Below are 12,599 nucleotides of genomic sequence, written 5' to 3' on the forward strand. Positions count from 1 at the left end.
TTTTCACCCAGACCCAACTCCAGTGTGTGTCATGGAGAGACCGCGAGCAATGGAGTACTTGTCAGAAAACCAAATACAACCTGCCCCATCGGCAATGAAGGCAATCATTTGGACATATTTTGGATTTTATTATCTTGAAGGGAAGAAGGAGCTTGACAAGGCTAAAGCCTTTATCAGGCATTGCAGTGCACCTCCGCAGGTTTGTGCAGTTTGTATACTGCAATGTATACTGAACAGACAAAGCTATTATTGCAGGTGACTTTAATCTGGTTCCTTCATGAATGGCAAGACAGAATTCCTACTCAGTTCAACACTCACTCATTTAACCCTTTGATTTCTGATTTTTCCAAATATCTTGACCTTGTTGATATATGGCATAAAATGAATCCAGGAAAAAAGCAACACACAAGGAGGAACAACACAGGGCAGACTCAATGCTCTAGATTCAATTTGTCGTTAATAACAAGTAATTTTGTTGAAATGTCCTCTGACTGTGATATTTGCCCTTCTCCCCTTACTGATCATTGTGTTATTACTTTATCTATTTCGCCCAATGGACAGTTTAACACAACCAAGGATATTCCACCGGAAATTTAATTATAACTTACTGAAAAGCAGTTCATTTTGTAAAAAGATTTTATCCTTAATCAATAAGGTCAAGCTACAAGGTGATTTATCCCCCCATGAATAAATGGGAATGGCTCAAATATAATGTTAGGAAAACTGGCATTCAGGAAGGAAAAAAACTGGCCAATTTAAGAAGAAAAAACAGGTGGATATTATATCCAAAATGAACTACCAAACTACTAACTAAACTCATCTGAATAGTGATGATAACCTCAAACTCCATCAGCTGTAGTCAAAATGAGATGACCTTTACACAGAAAAGCCAAAAGGTGCTTTTATTCGTTCAAGGGCAAGATGGATTGAGGACGGTGAATAGAATTGATCAGAAAGAATCTGAAAAAAATACACAGGCCAAAAAGGTAATAAGTAAATTAAAGCTGCAAGCAGTGATGATCAGGCCTTTGCACCCTTGCGCACGTCGGAGTGCAGTGCATTCAAAGGCTTTTATTGCAGAATTGCAGATGTGTTCAGGACGAGACTCTTATCGAACATTGCATGAAGGAGTTGTGCTATGTGGTGCAAGAGAACACCCATTAAGTATACATCATGTTGCTGTATATCAACTGTAGACCACACCTTGAAAATTTCATGTGAATCAGATGATGTTTGTCATATAAGGCTGACGTCCTGTTGTCAGTAGGTGGTGTTATGACTATCAATCAATCAATCAATCAATTTTTATTTATATAGCGCCATATCACAACAGAAGTCATCTCAAGGCACTTTTCACATAGAGCAGGTCAAGACCGTACTCTTTAATATACAGAGACCCAACAATTCCCCCATGAGCAAGCACTTGGCGACAGCGGTAAGGAAAAACTCCCCTTTAATGGGTAGAAACCTCAAGCAGACCCCGGCTCTTGGTGGGCGGCCATCTGCTTTGACCGGTTGGGTTGAGAGAGAGAAAGAGAGAGGGAAAGGGGGAGGGGGGACAGAAGAAAAAAATCACAACAACAACAACAACAAGCACGAGCAGCAACAGCCAGGGAAGGATGCCATCAGGACTGTGAAGGACCGCGAAGGTTCGGCCCGGGACTCAGCTTTTCCTGTGAGATGAGAAAGCACAAAAAACTCCGGGGAAGAAGCAAAGTTAGTGACATGCATTGATGTTACATGAATGCATACAGATGGAGAGGAGGAGAGAGGAGCTCAGTGCATCATGGGAAGTCCCCTTGACTATGACTCAATACTGACATGTAGATGTGTTCAAGACAGGATTCTTATCAAGCATGAGAAATTTGGTGCAGGTTGGATGATGTACATTCAAGCTACAGCAAATTCCTGCTTCATGGCAAAACGTCAAAGTTTGCTGCGTCGCCACAGCAATGGCGTTCAGCGAAAACTCAAGATTTTGATAACTTTTGATCATAAACTAGTATAGATGACACACACTGATTTTGAAGTTGTTATGATGAATTCTGTAGGAGTTCACTAAAATACCAGGCATGAAAATCACAAAAACTGAACAGTAAATTCAAAATGGTCGACTTCCTGTTGGGTTTAAGCTATGGGTCCAAGAGACTTTTTTGTGTGCCCTGGTATGATACATGTTGATACCAATTTTCATACATGTAGGTTTGACATGCAACAGGGGCTGCTTCGTTGAAATTTCGGAGGGGGTGTTATTGAGCCAGTTTACAACACTGATGGAATATTGTCACGTAGATGTATTCAGGCTGGGACTCTTATCAAACATGTGAAGTTTGGTGCAGATTGGAGCATTTACACTTAAGTTATAGCAATTTCCTCTGTCATGGCAAAACATCAAGACTCAACACTACGCCACGGCCACGCACTTCAAAGATACCTAAATCTTTTAATAACTTTTGATCACAAGCTAGTCTAGATGACACACGCTGATTTTGAAGTTCTTATGATGAATTCTGCGGCAGAAGTTCATTAAAATATAAACATGCAAAAACGCCAAAATGTACTACTAAATTCAAAATGGCCGACTTCCTGTTGGGTTTAAGTTATGGGTCCAGGACACTTTTTTGTGCACCCTGGCATGATACATGTGTGTACCGACTTTTGTCCATGTAGGCTTAACGTGGCGCAGGGGCTGCTTCGTTGAAATATTGTAGAGGGCGCTGTCAAGCCATTCTGCCACACCCATGCCCATCACCTATACAGTGTGTCTTTTAACTGATGAGGTGCTTGTCTTGACTCAAATAGCAGCGGGTTGTATACATCATGGCTATGACTAATGGTCAAAGTCTAAGCTGTAAAATGATGGATAGACAAATTTCACTTTGTAAACGCAAATCAACATGGCATGGTTTGAGTCACTGTAGCCAAAAGTGGCAATGGAAAAAGCCTATATTTTGATGTATATCAAATGTACAGCACACACTTTAAATTTCATGTAAATCAAAGGAAATTTGTCACATAAGGCTTGCTTCCTGTTGCCAGCAGACAGTGCTACACAAGTGCATCATTCATCCAGCAATAAATTTAGTGAAGGTTGCCTGACATGCATATGCAGTGTGATGAATATCTGATGTTGCACAATGGAGTTAAATACCACTTCCTGTGTCAACTATGTGGTGCTAGAGCGCACCCACTAATTATATCAATTTGCCATATATCTTGTGTAGACCACAACTTGTAAATTCCATGTGGATCAGATGTAGTTTGTCACATAGCGCTGACTTCCTGTTGCCAGTAGGTGGCGCTATGAGTATGACTCAATATTGACATGCCGATGTGTTCAGCTCTGGACTCCAATCAAGCTTGTGAAATTTGGGGCAGAATGGACAAAGTCCAGTGGAGTTACAACAGTTTCCTGTTCCATGGCGAGACATGCAAATTGACTGGCACGCCAGGTCAGGGATGTTCCATGAAAACTCATGATTTTGATAACTTTTGATCATAAAGGTCTTAAGATGAAGCCAACCAAGTTTGAAGAAGGTAGGTTCAAATCTCTAGGAGGAGTTTGTTAAATTACAACGCCTGCAAATGGCAAAAACAGAGCAAAAATCGCACAGTTAATTCAAAATGGCTGACTTCCTGTTGGATTTAGCATATGACTCCAGAGGCTTTTTTGTGCGTCTGGACATGATACATATGCCCTGTGAATTTCGTTTTTCTACGTTAATCTGGAAGGCAGGGCTTCACTTTTGAAATTTTCAAGGAGGCACTGTTGAGTAATAATTCCTTGAATTACAATAGGGCCTTCGCACCACTAGGTGCTCGGGCCCTAATAATAGAGAAGAATTCCTTCAATTACAAGAGGGCCTTCGCACCGCTCAGTGCTCGGGCCCTAATAATAATAATTCCTTTGGATACAAGAGGGCTTCGCGCTGGTCAGTGCTCGGGCCCTAATAATAATTCCTTCAGATCCAATAGGGCCTTTGCACTGCTAGGTGAGACGAGAATTCTAACAGAAGCTGAAATTTCCATAGCTGAGCTGGGCACTACCATTTCACAGATGCCTAATGGAAAGTCACCGGGCCCAGATGGCCTCACAACAGAGTTCTTCAAACACTTCTGGACTGAAATTAGAGAACTGATCTATGATGCCTTTAAAGAGTGTATAAACAATTCTATTTTATCACCTACCATGAAACAAGGCATAATTACACTTATACCTAAACCGAACAAAGACAAATTATCCTTAGACAATTGGAGACCCATTATCCTACTATGTGTAGATTACAAGCTTAAAAAAGGGCTAAGTATGATAATTGATGAAACACAATCTGAATTTCTCAAAGGGAGACATATTCATAATCATACTCGATTAATCCTAGATCTTCTTGATTAAATATCACTGATTCCTCATGATAACTTTATTTTATTCTTAGATTTTTTAAAGCCTTTGTTACCTTGGAACACCCCTTTTTATTTAAAACTTTGGAAATGTTTGGTTTTGGAACAAACTTTTGTAACATAATTCATATGTTTTACAATGATATTAACAGTAGTGTGTCTATTTGCCATGACTTTTCAAATAGACTCCTAATTAACCAGGGAATATGGCAAGCATGCCCGATTAGTCCTTTATTATTTATTCTAGCTGCAGAATTGATTGTGATATTCCTTAAAAACTCCCCAGATATTCATGGTATTGAAATACTGTGAAAAGAATTTATAATTAGTCAATTTTCTGATGATACACCACTGTTTAAAAAAAAAAAAAAAAGGTTACAAAAGCAATTGATAAGATCAGTCTTTTCTGCAAAGCATCAGGTCTGACTATGAACCTTAGAAAATGTGAACTTATGACTCTTCATAGCAGTGATCTGAGTAGCATAGCCAATATATCAGTTATAGAAGAGATAAAATACCTTGGTTTAGTAATAACAAAAAATCTGTAGAGAAGATTTAAATGTTATTCTCAGGTTGAGAGGTGTTCAAAAGTCTTCAATTCATTGGTTCAAGTGAGACTTATCTATATTGGGTCAAATTCTTTTGTCTAAAGCTGAAGGTTTATCAAGGTTTATCTATTATTGTCACTCTTTGTACACTTCACCAAAAGTGATAAAGTCATCTAACTCCATATTTTTTAAGTTCATATGGAGAAACAAAAGTCATTATTTACACAAATCACATTTAGTCAGGGATTACATTAATGGGGGATTGAGAGCCATGGAATTCAAAGCTCTAATTGCGGCTTTCAGAGTCAAACGGTTAAATGAATGTATTTCTCAAACTCAATCTATATGGTACCATATCCCTAACAAAATATTTAATAATGTTGGCGGGATTGATTTCTTGCTTAAATGTGATTTTTAGGTGTCTTAAATTCCTGTAAAACTGTCTAACTTCCACAAACAAGCACTACTTTATGGAAAAATGATATTTACCCACAGCTTTTCACCACACAATTCCTTATTGTTATTACCATAAATAGAAAATCAATTTATAAAGCTAAATTGTATGACAAAGGTTTAACATTTGTGTATGACTTACTAAATTCAGACAGACTCTTATTATCCTTTGATGAGTTTACCAGTAAGTACAAAATTACTATTTCAAGAAAAGGGTATGACAAAATCTGGAAAGCAATTCCTGTTCCTTTACAAAACCAAACAATAAAAGTAAAACCAATCCATAAATAGAAGAAACAAAACAGCTGTTGTAAAAATGTGGATATATAGAAACAAAAATGTAGAAACAGCTGATATAATGATGTAAAAATATAAAAGTAGAACAGCAGTTGCTCAGGGAGTGGAGGGCCGTGGATTTGTAGGACCACCCATTGTGATACTAGGGGTGTGCCCGAATACAAATATATTATTCGGCGAAGCACAAATAGTGGGGTTTTTTTATGAATATTTGTTTCATACAAATATTTTAAAAATTATTTGTATTCGGGGGGAAAAAAAAAACATGTCAAATATCAGCGTGCAGGTCAGTTACATCGCTATCTCAGTCTCTTTCCTCTGCTCTGCTGTTACATCTGTAAGTAGGTTCCAACAAGGGGAGTCACATTCACCTGCTACATGATGCACATTTCCTTATTTGGACATCACTCCCGGAGGTGTTCCCCAGAGATAGGACTGAGCTACTGACAAGCGCAGAGTGCTCCCAAGGGACTCTCCATAACCTGTTGTTCCCCTTCTCCTTTCCACAAAGTTAGGTTGTGAAAAATAGTCAATAAATGAAAAGTGCAAAGCAATAATCGCTGTTGAAGTTCTTCTCCACACATTACACGCTGTGCTCTTGCTGTGTTATGGGCACATAAATAAGCAGAGGTTTGTCTGCATGATGGTGATGTACTTGGTTTAGCTCAGTAGTCAGCACAGTTGTCTATGATCCAGTGTAAGAAGCTCCTTCATAAGATAGTTTATTCATTAACACTTTAATATATAAAAAAAAAAAAATTCAATTAAATGATCAGTTCATGCAGGAGTGGCAAAGTGATCTTTAAAGTGATCTTTATGTAGATTTAAACAAGAGCTTATATTGGAGAAGTATATTGTATGAAACCAAAAATACAACACCAGAATTCCAAAAGGTCATTGAAAGATATAATGAGCTGGATAGAAACCAAAGGATCTGCAACTTTTGTAATGACAACCGTCAGGTAGATAGATATATTTTGTTTGAATGTCAGAATGTAAGCACGATGTAATACAGAGAAAGGTACTGGCCAAAGTACTATTTAAACTGCCCATCTATGTTGAAATTAATTTCGTTATTACAATCAGACAAGCCAAAAGTTTGTGAATTAGGTGCCTTTTTGAAGAATGTCCTTCCTTTGTTTAAGTAACATTTGTTGTGCTTAAGCCATGCCATGTGCTATTGTTTTGTTATTATTGCATGTTCTGTTTGTTCTCCACACCATGTGATCATGGTTTTGAGTTAAAAATAAATTAAATATATAAAACTGAATTGCTAGGTACTCCGGGATATGCAAGCTGAGGTCCGAGAGCCAGCTAATGTTCTTCATGCCGCACCACTTCATGTTCACCATAATACTGACCCCACTGCCCCTGTTTTTCCCTGAGCCCCCCGTCTTGTGTGATGTCATGAGAACCCAGGCAACTGTTTATCATGATCTGGTACTGTACTGGTATTACTGGTACTACTGCAGGTGTAAACCATGTTTCAGTGAGGCAGAGACCATTGCAGTCCCTGAAGTCCTGCTAGAACTTTGGGGGGGTGTGCTGTGTGTGCTGTCAGCCTGCCCTAATAACTGAATATTGCACAGCTCAGATATGTGCAAGATCTTTTTATGTTGAGAAGTGATACGCAAAAGGGGTGTTTTAGAAATGCAATATATATATATAGTAACTTTGATTGTGTGTATGTGTGTGTGTGTGTGTGTGTGTGTGTGTGTATTTGGGGGATTTCTAGGTATATGAAGTCAAGCAGTCAAGCAGTGTTGTGGAGAAGATCTGCTCTCTAGTTAGTAAAGTTCTGGACCCTCTCCATCCCCATGTTGAGGAACACCAACCTGAGAACATCAAACACCTTTCACACACATTCTCCAGGGAAAAACAACACCTGTAAGTACACCAGTTAGATAATAACTTTTGTAGCCTAACATGATTTACAGGCCACACAACATTAAAGAAGAATTAAGCTAATGTGTCCATTGTCTAGCAAAAACAGTGTTTGAGTGTATCCTGAGTGAAGGAGAGGCACACTAGAGTGAGGAATGGCATACTCATTGGGGTACAAAAAAAACAGTAAACTGCACCCCTAAGTAAGATAACATAAGCGTGATGGCACCTTGAGTACAGTGACCTAATGGAGTCCAACAGGGCCAAGGGCAAAGAAAGCAAGCAAGTGTCCAAAACTGAAGGACACCTGTCTGATGCAGCCACCCACCCAAAGGACAACACCAGGAGCACAGGGCCGGGTTAAAAGACCTGGAGTGTTTCTCACCAATAGGTACAAGACAAGCAAGGAGGAGGAAGCCATGTTCAAGAGTATGTAAGGTGGACGCCAGAGGGACACTATGCACACAGATATATTGGCAGCAGTTTAAGCTGAAACTGTCTCAGTCCTGGCTAGGGCTGGGCAATATGGAACAAAATCTTATCAGGATAATTTTTGTCATATAAGTCGATATCAATATCACGATATAAATCAAATAACTATTTCTGTCAAGTTTAAAGGTTCTTTTTTACTCCTACATGAGATGTGAAGACATAACAAGGTTAATATTGGTTAAAATGTTATTTATTTTCTGTCAGAAGTTAAACATGACAAATGTATTGTAGAACATTGTAGAACTGTATTTCAAATAAATAAAATGATCATATAATAAACTAAAATCTTAATTCTGACCGCTCAGAGGCCTCAAGTGTTAAAGGAGAACATAAACAAAATGTAAAAACTAAAGTCTTTGGTCAATTACAAATAAATAAAATAGGTAATACAAAATAAAAAAGTCTAAATTCTGACCAGTCAAGAGCTTCGAGGTTTTACAGGAGAACACAAACTAAATTCTTTGGTCAGTTCCAAATAAATAAAGTAGGTATTAATACAAAATAAAATCTATAAAAAAACAACTACTTCATTGTATCCTTTGTATATATTCAAACTGTTTTAAATTGTTGGGAAAAACCCCCACAAATAAACAGACAAAAAACTAAAAAACATTCTGTATATATCCTCAGTACAAATTCAAGCAGCTTTCAAATATAAACAAAGGAGAACATAAACAAAAACATTCACTTAATTGTGGTCAGCTTATGCTCCAATGCAAAAGAAAAAGAAAGGCACAAGACATTCCCATTAGTGCAGTACTGTTTCTCATTGCTGTCAATGTTTTGGACCAGACATTACCCTACTACAGGTTGAAAGCAAGAAAGTCAGGTCTGTCTACTGCCTCAGATTTTAAAGTTGCCCTGTCGTAGGTCACAATATTACCCCTTGTGCTAAAAACTCTCTCAGAGGGGGTGCTGGTTGCAGGGATGCACAAATAATGCTTTGCCAGGCAGCTTACTCTTGAGAAATTTCTCCCGTGTATCTTCCACCACTGCAAGTGGTCGATTTCTGTCTGCATCTGGTGCCAGCAGGTAATTGTCAAGTTCCTTTTCCACTGTCTCTTTATTGCTGAGTCCTGTGCTGCTGGTGTGTGATTTCTTAAAGAAACTGCCCAATGACTTTCTCTGTTTCTTGAGAGGGCAGCATTGCAGCTGCTTCTCCCTCTTCTTCTCCTGCTTCCTCTGTTCTGACTGAAGTGGATGGGTCTTGGTGGATTTCCTCTAGCATCTCACTGCTCTCATTTTGATGGCATTGATCTTTTCTGGCTTGATGTGTTGTACTTTGAGGCGTGGATCCACCAAGTGGTATTCAGTGAATTCTAGTGGATTTAAGGCCTCATGCATGGACTCCATCACATCCATGTCCTGCCAGGTGGGAACCAAGTGCCTGGTCTTCTTATCTGCACTGAGTACCTGAGAGATAGCCTTGTACTGCTCTAACACCCTTCCATTCATTCTCTCACGTAACCCCACCTGGTGGGCGACTCTGTCACCAGCTTGTGTTGGGGTAGGTGATGCTCCTCCTGAGCAATCGCCATGTCTCTCTTCTTCTTTCAGGAGAAAGTGAAGGCAGCCACCACTTTCTTACATATCCCCACTGCTCGCTCCACCCTCTTTTCCTGCTCTCTCTGAGGAATAAAAGATAAATAGACAAGTTAAACTTAATTAATTTAAGATTTCTGTGCAGAGATAAAGCTCAAATTCTGAAAAACTACTACACTTAGAATTACTAAACCTAAAAACAAAAACTACTAAAATACTACTAAACTACTATATATCATATATATTACATTTGTATATGATTGTAATTGTATATATTTCTCCTGACCAACTTACCAATATCTGAGTACATGCCCAAAGCAAGGCAGCTGTGTCCAGTTGTTGAGTGATGTACTCTTCACTATGTTCGTCCCACTGTCTGTTGTGATGCAGACTTGTTTGTCTTCACTCAGTCCCCAGGATGCAAGTGCTTCTGTCAGTCCCAAAGCGATGACTTTGCCTGTATGGTCTTCAGAAAAATAGGCATACCTGAAGACATTTGGTTTTTAAATTCCGATCTCGATCAATGAAGTGGGCAGTGAGGCTCATATATGGTTCAGATGTGCAACTTGACCACAAGTCCGATGTGGTAGCGAAGAATGACACACTTTGCAGCTCCTTTTCAACAGTCTCTCTACACTCCGTGTATAACTGGGGAAGTGCCGTCTGAGAGTAAGTGCATTCAGGGTGTGTCTAAATCTACTTTTGCTATTTTAAAGGGGGAAAAAATGGTCGATGCACCAGGCGCATGGTTCAAAGGGGTTGTCCATAGTCTCCTAATTACTCATGGGTGTGTTTTCGGCATAACATGCAATAAACCAATCAGAGTGTCATCTCCCATTTCCTTTAAAAGCCAGGTACGCTTGCACCTTGGTGGATTGCTATTATGATGGCGCATTTGCCAAGTAGTAAGAAAGGCTTTGGTTTTGTTGATGTACACAATAATAGTCTTTCACACTGTAATCCTTTTATTTGTAATCTTTTGCATGTTTGTGCACTGCTGCACGTCCTGTGTGTGTAACAAGCAGAGTGTATGTTGTGCACCCTCTTATGTAGGCGCATATTACTATCTTGATAATGCGCCCTTAAAATAACACTGAAACACTGCGCCATTGACTTCAGACCAGGTTTTTGTTGGTCAATAGTGCAATCGCACTCTGCTGCCTCAAGACAGCAAAGCGCCAATAATGCACCTGACCACACCTCATTTTGAGACCAACAGGCCCATGGGCGCTCTGATGGGTGCAAGTGCATTTGCTATTTAAACAACGTGCTGGACAGGAAAACGACGACTGCATCAGTCTTAAACTAGCAAAGAAACTTGTGTCGCGCTTGGTGCTGCTTTATGCCAGGTGTAAGATAGGGCCCTAAGTCTCTATTGTCCAGCGGTATAGTCCATTAATGCTGCACAGTGTGTATCTTGTCATTTTATCCTTGCAATTTGGGAACTTGCAAGCAGGAACCATTTTATTCCATCTACTAAGTTACTTCTTTAGCAGGAAATAGTAATGGGCGGACCCATTCTTTTCACAGTATCAGTTCCTTCGAGTTGATACATGTAAATGTATCGAACCTTTCACGTTTTGATACTTTTTGCAAAATATGCTGTCAGTTTCTCTGTGACACTTAGTTATAGTACATGCACATTTGACAGCTAGTTCTGCCTGCCCCACAATATTTCTCTTCAGTGCATTACCAGTCATCATATACATTAAGATAAAATGTTAATTTAAATGCATTGATTCAGCATCCCACTTGTATGTAGGTAGGCTATATAAGCTCAATAAGATGTTACAGAAATGTGATGTTACACTGACCAACGATCTGTCGGTCTTTTTGAGGGACAGGTAGCAGACCTAGTTCGAGAGAGCAGTAGTTTGTTCAGTCTCGTTCAATTTAACCTGCCACCTGTCAAGATTCGAGTCCAAATAAATCGCTTCTTGTTCACTCATAGTTCACGTCCTAGTTCGAGAGAACGGTTCATTTGATCTTGTTCAGTGAGTAGCTGCCAGGCTGTCTCGATTCGAGTCACTCACTGATATTCTCATTTGGTGCTCATTCATGTTTTGAGCAACTGCACCACTATAGCAGGCAGTGTGAGCAGTACCCTACGATAACAGTGAGTGGGTGTGTGGGCGGTATGAGAGGGAAAAGTCCAGGATTCATGAGCACTCGGTACGTTCAACAGGCTGACCCGGTACATACCGGACACTAAAAAGATTTGTTCAAAAAGATTTGTTTGTTAATTTTTGCCCATCATTAGCAGTAACTGATTCTGAGCTATCCACAGCTTCCAACGTAAACAAACCAACCTGCGTAGATGAATATGCAGAGTGGTTTGGTTAGCCGGCAAGCTGCTCTGGATACAGATCTCTATACGGTCAGTCATAATGGCTGCTACAGACAGCTAGTTTCTGTGTTTACTTTTGTTCAGACTCAGAAACAAACTTTTGAAGCAATTCATGTAAAAATTATGTTTATTTGGAAAGATGCAGGAATCTCAGTAGTTTCCCACAATGTCCGTCACTGTTTGCAATAAACGTCTTTTTGTGAATCACCCAAATCTCGGTCATGGAGCTGGAGAGAGTAAAATTAGCATGACACATAGAGCCACAATATATGGGAAATATATCAGGTTGAAATGAATCAGAATATTCCTTTAAGATTTGGCAACCTGTGGGAGACACGGTGGATCCCCCTAGACTGAGCTTAATTCTGGCTTACTGAAGGATCAGACACTGGTTGTGACATGTACATGACATATGTAAGCTAACTAGTATGCCCAGTACACGTGTGTGTGTTCGTATCGAGTCTGTTATTTATTTATTAGGGGCCGAGCCCAAAAGTCAGAAGACAATATCCTAAGGGCGAGGACCCTATTGTTTTTCGTGTGTTTGTTTGTTTGTTTCGTTCTTTCTTCCTTTCTTTCTTTCTTTATTATTACGGGACTTAAACCCTAAATTTGACCCCCTAAACATGCTCAAAAAC

The 12,599-nt window shown here is 39.4% G+C and overlaps 1 protein-coding gene across 2 annotated transcripts in view; it reads left to right on the forward strand.

The window, feature by feature from the left end:
- LOC122985498 (anoctamin-1-like) overlaps nucleotides 1-12,599 on the forward strand; it is a 153,603-nt gene that overhangs the window by 18,561 nt on the left and 122,443 nt on the right. For both annotated transcript variants that reach the window (XM_044356209.1, XM_044356210.1), the window contains exon 4: nucleotides 7,432-7,583. In XM_044356209.1, coding sequence (XP_044212144.1) covers nucleotides 7,432-7,583 — 152 coding nt within the window. The remainder of the gene's footprint in view (nucleotides 1-7,431; nucleotides 7,584-12,599) is intronic.

Source organism: Thunnus albacares, chromosome 7 (genome assembly GCF_914725855.1).
Source record: "Thunnus albacares chromosome 7, fThuAlb1.1, whole genome shotgun sequence".
NCBI lineage: Eukaryota > Metazoa > Chordata > Actinopteri > Scombriformes > Scombridae > Thunnus > Thunnus albacares.